At 40.3% G+C, this 20305-nt stretch overlaps 1 protein-coding gene across 1 annotated transcript in view; it reads right to left on the bottom strand.

Moving 5' to 3' along the window:
- LOC136573612 (bifunctional heparan sulfate N-deacetylase/N-sulfotransferase 3-like) overlaps positions 1–18664 on the bottom strand; it is a 261734-nt gene extending 243070 nt beyond the window's left edge. Inside the window, exon 1 of the mRNA XM_066574885.1 lies at positions 17684–18664. Within this exon, the coding sequence (XP_066430982.1) occupies positions 17684–18664 (981 nt within the window). The remainder of the gene's footprint in view (positions 1–17683) is intronic.
- Between the last annotated feature and the right edge of the window lie 1641 nt (positions 18665–20305).

Here is a 20305-nt window from a genome sequence, read left to right as displayed (position 1 = left end):
TAACTATATGGCTGTATGAAGGGAAGCTGGGGACTTAGAGGTTGGTATGAAAAAATAGAGCTCTGAGTCTTGAAAAGATACATCATGAAATTAATTAGCAAAAATATTTTGACTTATTTTGAAAATACTAAACTGAACTAAATGAAAGTTACATTTTGGGTGTATGTGTTGCATTAGTATAGTACTGTCAGTCTGCACTTTCCTCACCTCTGTTATGCTAAAAAAAACCTGACATTATTTTTCTAAATTAAATAAAATAATATTTGTGGCAGAAATAGCTAAACTAGTAAAACCATGCATCTATTAAAATCATTGGTTCCCTATGGTGTGTTCACATGTCCATGTTCTACAGGCATGCAAACACACGTACCTGCAAAACATAGGACATGCGTGTACCATAGGTCCGTGGTGCGTGTCAATATTCCACAGCAGGGAGTCCCCTTGTCACTGAACACTGTGACAGCATTGTCAAAGTGTTCAGTGACAAGGGGACTCCCTGCAGGGAGTAAAGAATCCCCTGCCACAACTGTCACAGCTGTGGCAGAGGATTTCTTCATCCCTGCGGGGAGTAAAGAATCTCCTGCCCCAGCTGTCACAGGAGAAAGCAATGGGCTGCCGGCAAGCCCTGTAGGGATTTTCAGGGCTTTAAATATAAGTCCTTCTCTGATAATAATCCCAAGAATGTGTTAAAAATAAAAAAAATATATACTCACTTCTCTGCAGCTGCCAGAGCTCAGCCGCGTCCAGCTGTGTCTTCTCCCTGCACTGCTCTGAATCTCTTTCAGCAGGTGGGGATTTAAAATACCTGCCTGCTGAAAGGTCTGTATCTGATTGGCCGAGTGCTCAGCCAATCACGGGCAGCACTCAGCCATTCATTGATTGACAGATGAGAGCTGCCTGTGATTGGTCACAGCACTCAGCCAATCAATGAATGGCTGAGCGCTGCCTGTGATTGGTTGAGCACTGTGACCAATCACAGGTAGCACTCAGCAGTCATTCAATGAATGCCTGAGCACTGCCTGTGATTGGTCGAGCACGCAGCCAATCAGATACAGCCCTTTCAGTAGGCTGGGATTTTAAATCCCCGCCTACTGAAAGAACTTTATTACAGTGACGGGACCCAAGCTGCTAGACACGCCTGAGCAATGGCAGTGGCGGAGAGGTGAGTATTTATTTTTTAACCAAGATTGGAATGATTTTATATTTAAAGCACTTCCCTGAAAATCACTGCAGGGGTGCCAACATCCTATTGCTTTCAATGGGGCAACGGGTAGCGGCGGCAGGGGAATCTTTACTCCCTGCGGGGAGCCTCCTTTTCACTGAATGCTATTACAGTGCTATCACAGTGTTCAGTGACAAGGCGACTCCCCGCAGGAAATATTTACATAGCAGCAGTGGAGAGGTGAGTATATATATATATATATATTTTTTTTTTTTTTTTTTTTTTTTTTTATTTAATTTAATTTTTTTTACACAAAACAGGGATGATTTTCAGAAAAGGGCTTTTATTTTAAGCCCTTCCCCAAAAATCACTGCAGGGGTTGTCGGCATCCCATTGCTTTCAATAGAGCCATTGGCAGCAGCCATGGCTACATTGAAGGCAATGGGCACGGACCTGCATTCATGCGTGGTTGTGCATGTACATGGGTGCGTGGTTTTGTGCGCACCTATGTACACACACGCTTGTGTGAATGCACCCAAAAGGTGTAATCTTTACCCATTACATGCCTGACCAGTGTGTAAACCTTCACAAACATAGGCATTTTGACTTTAAAATCCATTAAGATTCCTGTAAAACATAGTGAAATTGATCAATATTAAGTACAAAAAATCACAAAGGAGTAACTGGATTGTAGCTCCCCCCTTTTGTTCAGAAACCAAGAAGATTTTGTTAGTATATTTCACACTAAATTGATTTTTAATCAATTTTGGCATGTTTTACTACCTGAAAAGCGGTAAACCATCACAAGATCACTTTTTTGTAGAAACTCAATAATTAAAGAGGTGACCATTGATTGACAATGGTGCAGGAAGAACACCCACATGACAGTTGACTACTAAAGAGCTCTGAAACTAACATAAGCAATTGTGAGTGAATGTCGGGCTGAGTGGAAAAAAAATAAAAACGACACTAGAATCAGTGAGAAGCCAACCTTAATGGTATATAGCCAGTTTTATGTCAGAGGACATTATTAGGCATACAACCAATAAGGTAATCCACTCAGTCTGCTGTTGTTTTTCTACCAAAAGCAAATATCACCCATCACATTTCATGAAATCAGAAAGAGGGGGACCCGGAACAGTCCCAAAAAGTAACAATTTTAGAATAGAGACATGACACTTGGAAGAGTTGTGCTCATATTAAGCTCACCCTTGGTCCTATATTCATTGTACTGTTTTCCATGAGCAAGTGAATTGACAACTCTATCATTTTGGGAAGGAAAAGACATGGTGTACATGTACTATAGCATGCTCCATGCTATTTCCAACAATGTATGACTAATTCTAGCAGTATTCTGGAAAAAACTCAATTTTTACACAACATAACTACAACAGTTTAGAGATGCTTCAATCACTAAATATTCTTGTTCAGTTTGTATTTATTTTGTAGCCTTTTTAACTATATAAGATTTTATTTTCTGTTCAACTAGAATGCTAAATTTAAACATCTGCTGGATTTCTATTACCAGAAAGCGATGCTTTACAGAAGCTCAGATGGCAGTAACACAGTTAGAAATGCAAGATTTCAAGCCACCTGAATATTTAATAGATTCAGCAAAATATTTTTTTCGCTTTTAGTGTAGCTCTAAAATCAAAGTAAAGTAAAATGTTTACAAAATTACTTAAGTTTTTATGCGTACCTGTAAAATAGTCTTCAAAGAGTCAGCCTTTAAAGGGAATCTAATGAATTAAAACTGCTGACAGCACTAGGTGGTGGCAGAGGAGAGCCTTATAAACATACCTGTGATGATGCTCTTACTGGCAGCACCAGTGTCAAAAAGAAGTTTGATCCCGATGCATACCAATTATGCAAACGCTCCATGCAGATACTAGAGAGCACTTCAGAGAGAGGGATACCTTTAGGCCACACTCAGACTCCTATGGGAGCTGGAAGACACGCACCTCAGATCATGTGAACAAGCTACTTCAAATAGCTGGAATTCACCTATTTATGTGATCTTTAGTGCAGTATAGGCGCGCCTTTTCACGCGCCTATACTGTGCACAGACAGTGCCCATGTGAAAGAGGCCTTAGGTTGCTTGTAAGAACTGCATGCACTGGGATCAACATTACGATGATGCTGCCACTAACACTATCATCACAGGTATGTTTAATTTCCTCTAACCTGACCCAACTGCTGACAGACTCTCTTTAGGGTTCTTTCATACGAGCGCATATCAACCGGCCGTGAAAAATATACATTGGATTCCAATGCATCAGATCACATGGCCGTATTCCTGAGATGAAAAAGCGCCCGGCCAGCCCAATATAGCACCGGCCGTTTTTATGTCGGGCCCAAAAGATAGTCCTGGAACTATCTTTTGGACCGGAATACGTCAGCCACTGCATGGGCTCCTCTGGGAGCCCATGGCAGGGGCCACAGGTGGGAGGGAGTTTAGCAGCCTGGCAGTCTCCCCCCGTGCAGTCTCACCATTCTTCTCTGCAATGATAGGGGGTGGGGCAGGGGCAGAGCTAAGTGCCATCCCGACCTGCCTCCTCCCATTGCTGGCTGTGGACAAGGGGCGTGATGTAGGCATAGCTAAGCTCCCGCCCTCTCCCCACCCCTTGCCCACAGCCATCAATGGGAGGAGGCAGGCCGGGCTGGCACTTAGCTCCGCCCCTGCCTCACCCCCTCTCATTTCCCAAGTTCCAATAAAACAAAAATTATATATTTTTATCTCAAATTAGGGTCAATGTTTTTTTAATACAGTTTAGAGTCACAGGTGTTTTTAGGGTCCACAACTGTTTTGAGTTTAAGGGCTTGGTCAGACGAGCGTGGTTTACACTCTGCTATAGCAGCCAATAGGTTGCTATGGAAGCGCTCACACGGACCCATTTTAGAAGCTTCTCAAAAAGAATGGACAGCGAATGCCGACTCACCTGTCAGCTCCATGGTGCGCGCTGTGCAGGGTGCTTTCCATAGGCTCCTATGGGAGTCGTGGAAGCAAGCAGCCCGCACCACGGATGTGTAACCGGGCTGTTTCACGGAGCTAGAGACAGCCCGGTCATGCAATCTTTTTCAGGATGACAGCAGCGTGGTTTACATGTTGCTTAGCAGCGTGTAAACCACTCTCGTCTGACTTCGGCCTAAGGGTGGTGTTATATTTTTCTCTTTTTTATCTGGCATTAATTTTTTTTATTTTTTAAATGCTGCAGCCAATTATTACCTTAAAGCCAGTATTGAAATATAGAACACACTATATTGGGGGCTTTTGTGAAATTTTTCCGTACTTTTGGTGAGAATTTTAGGGTTAATGGAATTTTAAAAATGCATAATAGATGTATTTAAAAAAACATTGAAATACATTTGTAAAAAGACGCATCAAATTCATGCCACTTAAAATTAAAAAAAGAAAAGACCACAAGAAAAGCTGCGTGTGAAAAGCCTTGAACTTGTGTTTAGCCTTATATGTCATCGCACCAGTTCCTGGTACTCCTACTGGTACTGTTGGCCAGTTATGAAAATTGATGCTGGTTATCTCACTCCGCAGATTAGAAATTCAATGTGCAGTAACTAAAGATGCAATTGAGCTCCATCTCTTTTCTGTTAAATAAGGTTTGGGTCAGTTAATTTTAAATCAGAGTGAAGTTATTATGCCTTAATTAGCCGATGCAAGTAATGATTGGGCCTATCTGTAATAAGATTAGTAGCAGCAGGGAACACAGGAGAATGCTAAATTGTGTGCATGAATATCCCATTAGTGGTCCTGGAAATACTATATTTGAAGCACATGTTTGAACCTTATGAAGATTGATTGGCTGTTTAAATTCCATAAAGTTACCATATTCCTTACATATGTGCATTCCAAACTAATATAACTATCAGAGCTCTAAGGAGGCTAATTAATCTGTGCAGAATTGTAATACAACTAACAGAGCTCTAAGGAGCCTAATTAATCTGTGCAGAATTGTAGGTTCATCAGTCACCAAAAGTGCAAAATTATTTAGTGTAAAAACCTCAAACATCATGACAGCATGTGCCAAGAAAACAAACTTCATCAGCGAAGAGGAACAGTGTCACTGCCTGCTAGCAGCATCAGTTGGTAGAAAAAATCCCAGATGGTGTTAATGAGGGAAGCAAAGAGTGAACAGGCCAAGTTTAGTGCACTGGCAGGCTAATAGAACAGGCGAAGAGCGCACAAGTCAGCTCATTAACAGTTTTGGTTTATTGACTAAAAAGCTTTTTTTTTCTAGTTGGACAAATATATATAAAATGCTGACAACTGTCAACCTTAAAATGGTACCGTTTTATTGGAAGAATGTGATATTCACAAAGGTGGATTTAAGAATTATATATTAGTGTATGCTCAAAGACACTAATAAATACAGATATAGCAGCTAAGAATAAAAATAACATGCAAAGTTTGAAATACACAGTCGGTCAATATGGTGGAATCAAATGCTCAACAAATGTTGCACACTTGATTTCAGCATATTGACTGACTATTTTTGTAAATTCCCTGGCTTTCTGTGTCTGATCAATGTGGTCTCCCATGAGTTCACGTCTTAGTAAGCAATTGGTCTAGGTCTGCATGTTCAGTAGACCTGCACTCTTTTGCTGTGTTTTATAAGTATAAGGGTGCATTCACACGAACGCCCCTCTGCACTATTTGCAATGAGAGGAGGCAGGACGGGGGCGGGGCTAATGTCCGGGAATTAGCCCCGCCCCCATCCCGCCTCTCCCCATTGCAAATAATGCAGAGGGGCGGAGAGGAGGCAGAGAGGGGGCGGGAGCACAGTTCCTGGCCCTGGCTCTTCCATCCTCCCCCCTCTGCACACGAGGACAACGTATATCGGCTCGGCGTGAAAACCGAGCCGATATACGTTCGTGTGAATGCACCCTTAGTAAGTGCATTTCTTTCACCTATAATTCAATAATAAAATACACAGTTTACTAATTACTAATCTTGCACTCTTTTCTCCTTAGGGAGAGCACCTAGATGGTGATTGAGGAGACTCAAATGGCCATGCACGCTCCTCTAGGTAATATGCAAATAAGGGAAATGGAATAAAACCTCTACAGTGTATAAAAAGTCTGACTTTGGCTTGAAGGAATGCTGCCTTCCAATAGGTAATTTTGCACATAATACCAAACAGGTTACAATAGCATTGGAAAATGATGGCCTTTAGAAAACCTTCCTATGATATACAACTACTAGTGTCACCTGGCACTGAGGAGCTAATAGCTTTTTAGAGTAGAAAATGCTGCAAACTTTTATGAAGACAGTTAAACATGACTCAAATATAACCACATTTTAGCATCAGAATAATGGCTGAAAGCCCCAGAACACCCCCTCCTCACATTCCTTCTGAACTGAATTTAGATCTTTGTATGCTTCTACCATCAGAGTGGTGTCATCATTGTTATCCATCACATCAGTTATTTAATTTAAGGTTACATTGAATTTAACGTAAAAAATCTGAAAAATATCAATTTTTTTAGCACTGAACTCAACGTGTTAACATCAATTTTTTCATTTACCCTTTCTTACACTGAAATTAATGGGAAACATGGAAAAAAACAATAATGAATTCAAACTTGTACATTTGTTATTTCTATGTATTGCATCAGTGATCACATTGACTTCTAAGATAAAAAAAATGGATAGGCGAACAGATTTTTTTCCTGTTTTCTGGTGACTGCCCTGGTGTTTGAAGACATTTTGGAACAAGATACATTCCCCTTGTAATTAGTGAGATCTGTTCAGAATTCATTTCCAAACTATTTGGTTAAAAATATAATGGAATCAGACATAAGAAAGTGTAGAGAAAGTCTTAATAAAGAAATGATTCATGTACAGTATCCTGACATATAGAATCATATTAAATGTAGCATAAAATTGTTTGGTTTGCCACCACAACAAAAATGTAGCAATCTTAGACTCAAGCACTGGCGTTACTAAAGGGGATGCAGAGGGTGCAGTTGCACCCGGGCCCAAGAAACTTAAAGGGCCCATAAGGCTTCTGTTCTCTATATAGGGTGCCTAGTACTACCGTATGAATAAAGCATTATAGTTGGAGGCCCTGTTACAGGTTTTGCATTGGGGCCTAGAAGCTTCAAGTTACGCTTCTGGACTCAAGTCTTCTATAGGAAACCCGTTATTGCAGAAATGTTGGTCCAACAATCATTTGTGAATTCCTGATCAAATATCAAGTACGTCTATTAATCAACTACTATTTTATTATACTATTACAATAGTTATTGGAAAGGTTTATCATTGAGTTGTAAGAGGCACATACAGTATTATCATACTGAATGTTTTCTTTTCTACAGAGTGAGAATGCATCAGTGTACTAATATTTCATCTTTCAGAGCTTTACTATTTCATAGGATATCACTTTATGGAGTATGGGTGAAAATCAATGTATACAAAATCTTAAAGACAAGGGTGCTATCTCTAGACTTCACGTAGTATGCGTTTCCAAAATACTATAAAAGACAAAATGGAAAACGGAGGTTGTCTCTGAACAGGCACAACTGATATCTCTGCACCCTTTCCACAACTAAATGATGTTAATATCAACCAAGTTTATAGTTTATATGCTGTTACCTAGTGCACTTTCACATTGAAAAATTACATTTACATTCATCCCACTTTGTCTTTGGGGTGTAGAGAGGTAGGAAACATATATTATATAAGGAGAAAGTGCCCCAAAGCCAACAGATACTAGCTACATTGTTTTCATTTTGCTTGTTCTGAAACCTGAAATTTCATTGCAGACTACACCAATTTCAGATGTCCCAAACCACACCAAAAACTTTCCGTATCTTTCTTGCAGTGATGCATTCCTTGCCAGATCATGGAAATCACTTACAATCCACTTAAACTGCTGTTGGAGGGACACGTGACCAAACATGTCCATCAGTGACCTCCAATGGAGAATACAGTACATAGTTCTACACATTCTCTAGTTTCCAATGCGCTGAGCCAATCAGGGGGCAGGTCTGACTCACACCCCCTTCACACCCACTGCAGGCCGGCCGCACGGAACTCCGGCTGCTGGGAGCAGGTGAGTATATATATATTTTTTATTTTAACACTTTTCTGGATGAATTGCAGGGAAGGGCTTATATATTTAAGCCCTTCCCGACAATTCATCCCGCGCACGCCGGCAGCCCATTGCTTTCAATGGAGTCGGCTGTATTGCCGGCTCCATTGAATTCAATGGGCAAACATCGTTCTTCTCTGCCACAGCTGTTACAGCTGTGGCAGAGAAGAATGATTTGTCTTCTATATGTTCTCAATGGGGTCGGCGATGCTGCCGCCGGCCCCATTGAGCGCATATAGAGAAGAGAAAAGGAATCGCAGATCGCAGATAGGTGCGATCTGCGATTTCTGTTCTATAATTTATCGGACGAGCGCATAAAAAGCGCTCATGTGTCCGATACCATTGCAAAGCAATGGTTTTATAAAATCGCCGGACGCATGCGCATGCGCAAATCGCGGCAAAAAACGCCCGTCTGACTAAGGCCTAAGAGGGGGAAATTATTGCCTTTGTGTTGATAGAAATATATTAGTGAGTGGCTTATAGTGCTGTTCCCAACACATTTCTTAAAATAATGATAATGTGGCCAATCCCTTTTATGACCTTCAAACCAAATTATTAAATGTTAATTAAAAATAGTGTCTTGGAAGAGACCATGGCCAGCCCTCCATGTCCAATGTTCTCCATTGGCTTTTGTTCTACTGTTCGTTTGTACTTGGTTGGAAATATATATATGAAATATAAATATATATATTCATATAGTATATGAATTGACATTTTAATAAGCTTTTAACCTTCGGCTAACAAAAGTGATGAATGAATTTGTAGCCTGCACCATATACCATAGATTGCTTAAATTAAATGTATATATTCTTTCATGATATACATGTAGTGGACTTTAAACATTTTAACCTGTGAGTGTTGTGTATATATGGAAGGGGAGGTACTCTGAGCTGTCAATCAGAAGTATTGTGATGCACATACAGTCAATACAAGTTTTTTTTTTAAATAGATAGAACACATCTTCAAGCCTAGGTCTGATGAGTGTTTTTTTGCGCACAAATAGTCGTGCAAAAAGAACACGTCTATTAGAATCAATTGTTTCCTATTGAAGTTCTCACAGAACCATTTAAAGACACGCAAAATACTTGCCCCTGCAAATGATAGGACATGCGTGGCTATAACGCACGCATCTAAGGTCCGTGCTACGAGGAAAGGTAGGACCTGACCTATCTTTAGTGCATTTTGCGCAGGAGTTCCCGTTGACTCCTAGAGGAGCTGGATTAACATGTAGCATGCACCACAGATTATGTGATCAAGTAAATTATGCACAAATGTAGATCATGCTTTAGCTTTGTTCACTCGATTTTTCCATACGTCAGATTGGCAATCTTTTTGCGTGGCTATTTGTGCGCAAAAAAAACGCTCGTCTGACCGAGGCCTCATAGAGCAAGGACAATTGACAAGGCAAAAATTGTTTCTATTCTCTTCTTTTATAATCAGTTCTTCTATGAACGCTGTGTTATATCTTGTACATTAAAATAGACTTGCCATGCACTTGAACACTCCCATTGTTCTTGACTGTGTCTTGTGTCTAACTGCTTCATTAAGGCATATCATTTTCTATTTACATCTGATAATACATTTTTTAAAAATGTACTTGATTGCCCCAGTCTTCATTATTTGGTAATAAATGTCAATCATAATTTGTTTTCATGCAAAGGTCTGTAAAAAATACATTATAGAGTGATTAGAGTCTTGTTAGCAGAATGCTAATATACAATTAATTGAATATTAGTTGATGCTTCACTGGTTTGAAGTCATGACTACTATGCTGAATGGGAGTTGCCCTGATTCTTTTCTTTCTAGCAGTACGGTACAAACAGAGAGTGATGGAGGTGTACAAGATTTTTAGTGAGCAACGTAGTACAGTTAATTTTAAACGCTGTTCAACAATATATCAAAATGTAAAAAGGAAACACAGAAACAAATACCGACAGCGGAAAAGGACCACATGGATCTTTTAACCTACCCTTATATTACCGTATGTGCAATCTATGTGATGTTCTAACACTCAGCACCTCTGGTTATATTACTACTCACAATGAAGCAAATGTGCATTTACATGACATTCATTTAACTTCATTTTGCTAAAATAATAATTACTTTCAGCATAAGGGCTCAGTCACGGGCGCATCGGCACCCGTACACCGGCGCCAATGCGCCTGTGTGACTGAGCCCTGATTGTCAATGTAGTCTTAATGGTGTCTATAAATACTTAACAGGTCACTATGACACAACAGTTGTTTCCTTCTTACCCTTATGTGATTGTTCTCAGTAAGGGTGCTTACTAGAGAGGAGCGAGCGTACTCTGTAAGGCAAACTACTCGAGGGAGTAGTGCCTTATGCGAGTACCTGCCTGCTCGTCTCAAAAGATTCGGGTGCCGGCGGGGGGGCAGGGAGCGACGGAGGAGAACGGGGAGGAACGGTGGGGAGATCTCTCTCTCACTCTCTCCCCCCTGCTCACCCCTGCAACTCACCGCTCTTCCCCCACCGCTCTGAAATAATCCCCCTGCTGCGATTTTTAATCATCGTATCGCAGCTTGCCCTTAAACATCGCTAGTGGAAAGGTTGTCATAGAACAACATGCGTGGGACTTTCTTGCGAGAGCTCACACTCTCGCATCACACTGAAAACGTGTGATTACCTCACCAGTGCAAAGGAGCCCTAAGAGTAACCAACTAATCTTGTAGACAAGATACCTTTTAATGGCTAACAAAAATACATGAGGTTATAGCGAGCTTCCAAACCTAGGCAGGGTTCTTCCTCCCCTTATACACCCAATAATTCATGGCTTGCACTGGTGCCTTTTCCATGTTCTACATTACATACCCATCTCATTCCCTCAATAGTCACAGCAATGCTTTCCTCAATACTCACAGAAATGACCCCTTCTCGCAGTCCCTTAACTGTGTCTCATCCATTCATTCAGTAATCACCTATACCTGGCCTAGTAGTCATAAAAGACCCTCCTCATCCCCTAGCCCAGCAGTCACAGCCTCCTGAAAGTGCTGATTGGCTGAGCGCTGTGAATGACAGCTGGGCGCTGGCTCTGATTGGTCACAGCACTCAGACAGAAGAAGACTGCTGGGGACCAGCGAGAAGAGCCGGACAGCGCTTCTAGGTGAGTTAAAAAATTTTTTTCTACAGCTAGGAATGATTTTCAGAGTAGGGCTTATATTTCAAGCCCTAGCTGCAGAAGTTGCCTTCATCCCATTGCCTTCAATGGGGTGGCAGCGCTGGCCCTATTGAAAGCAATGGGCCAGCATCGCGGCCCACTGCCTCAGAGGATTCTTTCATCCCCAAGAGGAGTCCCATCATCACTGAACACTATGACAGTGTTGTCACAGTGTTCGGTGATGAGGGTACTCCCCATGGGCATTAACGGAACCCTTGGGGAGTCCCCTGATTCCCACGGGGACTAAGGAGATAACATCGGAACATTTAAAATGTGCTTCTGGCCAAAAGCAGCTTTTAAATGTCCTGTTGTAATCAGTGGGGAACCTATTGGCAGCACAGGAGTTTCCATTAACTCCTGCTCCAATAGGAGTCAATGGAAACTCCTGCCAAATGCACACCAACGGTGCTGACCATATCCTATCTTTATTAGGTGCGAACTGTTTTGCTCTTCAAATTCAGTGCGAATGAACGCTTCTGTAGGAACCCATTGGTTCTTTTTGAAGCGTGCATTATGCGCGCACAGAACACATGCTCGTGTGAACGAGGCCTAAGGCCTTAGTCACACGGGCATTTTTTTCCCGCGATTTGCGGATCGCATGACGGATGCGCATCCGCAAATCACGTGACCGGAGCCGAAAAACGCCCGAAAATACTGCTCCTAGCCGCGTTTCAATAGAAACGGGCCGGAGCTGTCCAGCGCATTGAATTTAATGGAGCCGGCAATACAGCTGGCTTCATTGAAAGCAATGCGCTGCGGGCGATCGCGGGATGAATTTTCGGGAAGGGGTTATATATATAAGCCCTTCCCTGCAATTCATCCAGAAATGTGTAAAAATTAAAAAAATATATATACTCACCCGGTCCCGGCAGACGGAGTTCAGCCGCGGCCGGCGGCAGTTCTCTGAACTGCTCTCTGTAGTATTCAGCAGCCGAGGATTTAAAATCCCCGCCTGCTGAATGAGCTGCCTCTGATTGGTCACAGCCTGACCAATCAGAGGCAGCTCTCACTCACACCCATTCATGAATTCAAATCGCGCAAAAAAACGCCCGTCTGACTAAGGCCTAATACAGTATTTCTCTGACAGGTGAAAAATTGCCTAATGAAAAACCCTATTGAGGTTCTAGCTTGGCATGGAAACAGCCAAAACCTTAACCCTATATAAAGTTGGGCACCACTGTTATGCAGAAGAAACCATTCACATTAAGGCAACTTCAAGAAGCATTCATTCATATGTGACATCACAAATTAAATCCAGAGTACCTCCAAGCACTATTTTCTCAATGACCCGTCAATATAATGTTGTCACAAAGGCTAAATGGGGGCCTACTAAATATTAAAAACCAAAATCAAGTACTGTGTCTCTTCTACCATTTCCAATAAATGTATATAACCTGTTACAAAATGGCTTTAATATAAAAATTATTATAGAATATGCAGTTTTGTAGGCAGTATGCCATAGGGTGATAGCAGCTGAATGCATATGCTGTTCTGTGTAATTTCAGACAGTTCGATGTATATTGCCATTAGCAGAATACTGATATTAAAAACATGATGAACATTGATGCATATTTATTATGCATAGCCACTTTTATAACCCTTCAGTTGCATTAATTTTGAACATGCATGAAAAAGTAGCCAAATATATAGTGATGTAATGGTGTATATGTATATATATATATATATATATATATATATATATATATAATTTTTTTTATAGTGCTTTGTGAGGCTTGAAACTAGAATTGATTTTAACTTAGATTTACATGTAATAGATCTGACAAAATAGTCTAAAAAAAAGATTTTTTTTCAGTGGATGAAATAAAAATGCATTTTAAAAAATAACAGAAAAATGAATAGTTGTGAATGCGCATGTTTTCATCTCCTTTGCTATGAAACTCTTAAATAAGGTGTGGATGAAAAAATTACTTCAGATGTCACATAATTAGCTGAATAAGGTTCTTCTCTGTGCAATCAGTGTCACATGATCTAAAGCAAAAAAAGCAGCAAGCAGAACTTCTTTGTGAATGTTTATGGGGAAAGATGCCAGCCAATACAACCTGGAACCCACAATTAAGAAAATAGTCCAGAAGAGCTTCCAAAGAATGCATCCTGGGTGCATAAAAAAATCATCTTTATTCCTCCATTGTGCAACATTTTGACTGTGTCAGTTTTCTCAAGTATGTGCTTGAGGATGATTGACACAGTTGAAATGTTGTATAATGGAGGAAGAAAATGATTTTTTAATGCACCCAGGATGCAATATCACATGATCTGTCACATAATGTCAGTATAATAAGGAAAGGCCCAACTACAAACTTCACAAGGGAAAGCTGCCCACCAAAACTTATTGACTGTGCAAGGAGGGCATTAATCAGAAGTTCAACAAAAACATCAATGATAACTCTGAAATAACTACAAAGATTCACAGTGACAATAAAATATCTGTCTGTAGGATATTTATAAGCCGTGCACTACACAGAGTGGGGCTTTATGAAAGAGTCGCCAAAAAAGACATTGCTTAAATAAAAACATTAGAAAAAACATCCAGAGTTCTCCTAATATCATTTGGAAGACTCCGCAAATATATAGAGCAAGGTTCTCTGGTTAGATAAGACTAAGATTGAACTTTTTAGCTATTATAGGAAACACTACATGTGGCACAAATGCAAAACTTCAAATCACCCCAAGAACACCATTCCCACAGTGAAACACAGTGATGAAATCATGACCATTGTCTGTGTGTATAGCATCCCTCACTCTCCACCTAACCATACCATGCCCATCTCCAGCCCCTTTGCCTTCTGTATCACCCCACTATTTGTAGCATGTAAGCTCGTTGGAGCAGGATCCTCACCCCTACTGTTTCCATCAATTGATTATCTCATGTAAACGTGGTCTTGTTTTCATTCCCCCTGTCTTGTAAGCACTGCGGAATATGTTGGCACTATATATATATAAAAATTATTACCCATTAGTATCATGCTGTGGGGATATTTTTCATCTGCAGGGACATGGAAAACTGGCCCGGGATGAAGGAAAGGTGGATGGCAGAAAAAACAGGGCAATTTCTGAGGGAAAACCTGTTATAGTCCGAAAGAAATTTGAAACTAGGCTCCCAGTAGGATAATGACCCCAAACATGATGCTAAAGCTACACTGGAGTGGCTTAAGAGAAAGTATAGAAATGTATTAAGGCCCATTTAGACAGAACTATTATCGCTCGAAATTCGCTCAAAAGCCATTGTTTAGGTGATAATCGTTGTGTCTATCTGCCCCCTTCACGCAGTTTTCGTTAAAGATTCGTTCATTGTTTGTCTTTCAGTCCACTTAAACTCCATCGTTCGGCCATTTGCTTTTCGTTTGGTCAAAATCACATCGTTCAGTCGTTCAGCAATTTTAGGGGAATTTTCAATGCAAACACTACACAGACATCAATGATAACTCTGAAATAGCTATAAAGATTCTCAGAGACAATGAAAACATCTGTCTGTAGGACATGTATAAGCCATACACTACACAGAGTGGGGCTTTATGAAAGAGTCGCCAAAAAAGACATTGCCTAAATAAAAACATTAGAAAAACATTTGGAGTTTTCCTAATAGCAATTGGAAGACTCCCCAAACATATAGAGCAAGGTTCTCTGGTTAGATAAGACTAAGATTGAGCTTTTTGGCTACTTTTTGGCTACCATGGAAAACACTATGTTTCTATTACACAACGATAATGCAATGACTGAAAAGCCCGACATTTTCCGACGATTTTCGTTAGGAAAAAACGTCCGTCTTTAAAAGCAAAACGATCGCTCACTTTTATCGTTATAACGGATTTTGAGCGATTATCTATGTGTCTAAATGGGGCTTTAGAAAGGCCTAGACAAAGCCAAGACTTCAATCCAATTGAGAATTTGTGAAATGGCTTGTAGACTGCTGTACACCAACACAACCCATCTAACTTGAAGGGGTTGGACCAGCTTTGCCAGGAAGAATGATGAAAATCCCAGTCTTTAAACATGCTAAGCTAAGTGAGACATACGCCCCAAGAGTCTTGCATCTGGAATTGCAGCAAAAGTATCACACACAGTATTGACTTTCAGTTTTTTGTTTTTATCTTTTATTATTTGAGCCACATTAAAAAAAAACCTGCACCTTCAAAGCTGTATTAGTCAAATCCATTTTCATTTCAAGCTTTAGTGCAACAAAACAGGAAAAAACACCAAGGGGGTAAATATTTTTGCAAGACACTAAATGTCTCCTGATTTACTTGCAATGTCTATTGCTATGGACATGAATCTTTGCATAGTATGCCTGGAAATAGGCTTTTGTCTTTGAATCTAAGTGTTGATCATGGATCCTAGAGCAACTTTATTACCTCTGCCCTTTTTTCACTTTCTCCACAGTTTATAGCAGAATTTTTATTGACAACACATTTTTCTGAACTTCTCATTCTTTTTGAAAGTATGACAAAAATATCACAAAGCTACAATTACTAGAATTTTGTTCTGTTACTTTGAGGAATATGAATCTTTTGTTTTTCAGCGGGAATAACAATTTTTCTTTGACGTTAAATTGATTTAGACTACAGCCTGAGAATAACACAAAAAAACTGCAGAAAAAGTTTCTAACTACAAACATTAACGAGGAAGGTCATTAGACAGATATGAAGGAAAGTAATACAATTTGACAAGTTATTTGTCTAGGAAATGTTTAGAAAATATTGTTTTCACAAACTATACAGAACCCATGCTAACAAAAGGTTAAAAAAACAACAGAACTATTATGTTTTAATAGAATATGATGTCATCTAAAACTATACATATATATAGTTGAACATAATAATACACAAAGGAGAAAACTAGAACATAATAGCATATAATAATATATAATATCAAATAGAATAAAATAATGTACAATATCATGAAAGAAGAAAATTCTAATCACTGACTTAGGCCCAATGTCCACGGGCAAATTTGATTTACGGAATCCGCACGGGACACCCGCGTGGAAGATCCAGAAATCAAGTCACCCATAGAAAACATGGGCCTCCGCAAATTGATTAAAAGCATACAGATTTGATTTGCAGACCTCTTGATCTGGAAAACAAATCACAGCATGCTCTATTTTTCTGCGGATCTCACAGCAACGGCTGCCATTGAAGTCAATGGAAGCTGTCCAATCCGCGGCACACCTACAGCTGACACTGCGAACCTGGAACCTGGAAGTGGAGGGATCCATGCAGATGCTGCTGTAATCAGGTAAGTGGGCATGGCTGTGGGCATGGGCGGATTCCGTGCAGGATTCCCTGAACAGAATCTGCGCATACCGTGGACATAAGGCCTTATTTTCACAGCAGTGAAATTAACTGTTTTCCAATGCATTGCGACTGAGGAAACCAAATAATGAACAGCTGAAGGGTAGCCAGATCATATTCCAAATGTAAGCCTATTGAAAATTGTTTTACCTTTTAAGGCTCTGTTCACATTTCTGTTATGTTTTCATTCTTTAGTTCTGTCATGGAACAGAAGAACAAAAGAAAACAGCATGCCAGACAGAACCTGTTAACTTTAATAGGTTCCATCCAGTGTTGGTCATTTTCCAAAAAAATAGCGCAGCATAGAACACTATTTAATAATTTATGATGGATATCATAAGGCAAAGAGCAAACAAATATGTGAACTGAGTCTTAACTTTAAACACTAGAAGTAAATCTAGACTTGTCATGGACACAGTGTTCAGCTGAGAATGCAGAAAGCAGAATTTCCTGATTTCTACTTGCGTCAGTTACATCGCAGAGACTATATCCCACATTAATGGCAAATAAATGTAGACAGCTTGCTCTGACAGTGTTGCATGAACAGAATATATCCTCTATAGACCTAATCTAACTCACTTACAGGTTTGATAGCTATGCCTTTTAAAATGTCCTGTATGTTGAGTTGAAGATTGTAATTTAACTCCCCCAATTCCCCTATAGAAAAGAACACTCAGCTGAGTAAACATGTGCATTTCAATACGTATAGGGAAGTGAGCTAAGCTTATCTCCCAGGGGAGTAAGGGAATGGTCATGCTGAAATCCAGCATGCCCAATGCTTCTTGCACAGATGACTACAGATACAGTATTTCTCACTGCTATTGTGTAATGGACGTTAATATACATCTATTTGCAGTAGAAAATTAAAATGTAATATTTTATGAATTACTTTCACATGCAAGAAATACAAATATGTCCTTAGACTCACCTTGACATCATTGCTGTTCATTCTAGTTCCTTCTTTACCTACAAAAATGTCATCTATGTCCACGAGAATGAAGCGATCCAGGGACATCATGAATTTATGTTCAGAAAGAAAAGATAAAGCATCCACAAAAATAAGCTTGTGTAACCAAAAGTTCAAATTATTGCCAAAGAAGATCCTTTGAATACCATCATGAAGACCCAAGTCATGAATAACGGTGGCAAATAAGGACATTTTAGACAATTGTGGTGGAGCACCAACGGGCATCTTTATTTTGGAGAAAACAATGGGTTGGTATAGCGAGTTGTTAACTTCAAAGACAGTCCATTCATTTCCAAGTAAATGACTTTTGCCTGTTTTGGAAGGTTTTGTTATGTGAAGCACAGCCGTGTTGGGATTAATACAAAAGTTTTTGACTGCCATATTACTATGGATCATAAATGGGAAGCCCTTACGATGAAAATTTTGAATGCCGTTTTCTGTACTCTTAAGAAAACCAATAACGTTAACTCCGTACTGAAGACAATATTTATCCAGAAGTTCCTTATTCCATGTGTCCATGTTCATGTACTTCAAAAAATTTTCATAAATGATAAGTGCATATTTTCCAACATGGTTTTCTGTAAGTGGTGGAATGTCACCTTTTCCAGGAGCTATTTCTGCATGGAACTTAAATCTAATGGATTCAAGAATACCAATAATGTCTTGTCCAAGTTGAGAATACTGACTCTCTATAAAAACCAAGATAACAGGCTCCATTTTTAATGAAAGAGTTGGTTTTCCCGTTCTCTGTTCTACCAGTTTATAAGGCAGAGATTCAATATCTCCACATTCTATTTCCATTGTAGAGTCAGTAATGTCATTTTCCTGCTTATATCCTGTGTATAAATAATAGGCAGAGATTACAATGCTTACCATGCAAAAAGTGGCAAGCAGAAGGATTGTTCTTTGAAAATGTCTGTGAAATTTCATGATATAATTCATCGTGGGCTAATTGTTGTAAAGAGTTTCAGAGATCAAACAGGATTTAGTATCTCATTTCAGTCCAGTCAAATAATTTATGTAACCATTGCAGCACATCTGTCGCTTCCTAAAACACTTCAGAGAATGTGAAAACTGAAAGAAAGAAAAAAAATTATTTTAGTTGTTACATCTTAGTTGCTTACAAAGGGTTTCGCTTCATGACATAGTTCCCAGTTTGTAGTTTTAGAAAATATGTATTCATTTTTAGATATAGAGCATAGTGCAGTGAATCAGTGATGGCGATGTTGACCTGCATCAAGTGAAATTAGTGCACTTTGACTTATCGGCAGGCTGGATTGCTGAAAGAAACATTGTTTGAAGTGTTGTATAAACAACTTTTCATAAGTCAATAGTACAAATAAAGATAAGAAACTTTGCAATATAACTTATTAGAGAAAAATGCCTCTTTCTCCACCTATCAGGCCCCTCTCCCCCCCTCACAATTGCTTAACTGATCACACTCATAGGCCACCTGCACACGGCCGGGTTGGATCCCCTGCCAGAAATCTCGCAGCGGGACCCAACCCATGCCCCTGCAGGGACCAGTGCGGGTTTCACCTTTTTCCGCGGCTTCGGCTCTGTGATGTGCCGGCTGCTAGCGCGCCGGCGCATGCGCAGAGAAGAGCCGTGGCACCAGAAGGGACATTTCTGTGCGAGCCTCTGCGAGACCCACACAGAAATAGAGCATGTCGTGATTTATTTTCCACGTGTATTTTCTCGCGGACAAATCGCGGCAGTCTGCATAGGATTGCGTTTTGCAATGCAATCCTGTGCAGGTGGGCATAGGCGGAAATTCTGCGGGAAATCCCACCGCAGAGTTTACGCCCGTGTGCACGGCCGTGATGGGCTCCGCAAGCAGAATACCACAGCGGAAACCATCACGGTATCCCCCCAAAGACCCCATACTTACCTCCGGATTCGCTGCGCGAAGTCCCGCATACTGCATCGGCACGCATGCGCAGTACAGCGCATAACGCGCCGGCGGTGTCACTTGACATGGCGGCAGCGGCATTTGATGCAGCCGGTGGTGGGCGGGGCACGTATTCATGCTATACTTCCGTTGTGCTACAATGGAAGCCGTCCGTGCGTATTCCGGTGGCAAATAGGACATGCTGTGGGTAATTACCCGCTGCCGAATTCCGCGGTGGAATTCTGCAACATGTACATTGAGCTATTAGGCTGTGTGCATTAGGCCCAATTCACTGATGAATCTACCCTTGTAGAGGATGAGGTGGTTCATCTTCGCTAAGAGACCTATGGAGAGAAGGAGCAGGAGACTAGTTGGTATGGTGTCTCCTATATACAGCATACAGAGGAGATCCATGAATGAATGGTCAATGTAATGTTTGACCGATACATGTCCTCAGGTGGGAGATTCACTCATTGTGATATCCATAGGCCTAATCAGACTTATGAACAAAGGCTAACAAAGGATCGATTATGTTAGTACATGTAGGTGTTAGTGTCTTACTTTTTAGTGTACATGTTAATGTTTTACTAGTATATAAAACCAGGAAGCTCTGTAAGTTATGGCTAACACAATCATTTCAAGCTATGAACAGTAAACAAGCAGCACGACGGATGTACAATTGGATAATATTG

Source organism: Eleutherodactylus coqui, chromosome 7 (assembly GCF_035609145.1).
Source record: "Eleutherodactylus coqui strain aEleCoq1 chromosome 7, aEleCoq1.hap1, whole genome shotgun sequence".
Lineage (NCBI taxonomy): Eukaryota > Metazoa > Chordata > Amphibia > Anura > Eleutherodactylidae > Eleutherodactylus > Eleutherodactylus coqui.
Note: the sequence above shows the minus strand (reverse complement) of the source record. Positions and strands in the feature narration are given on the sequence as shown.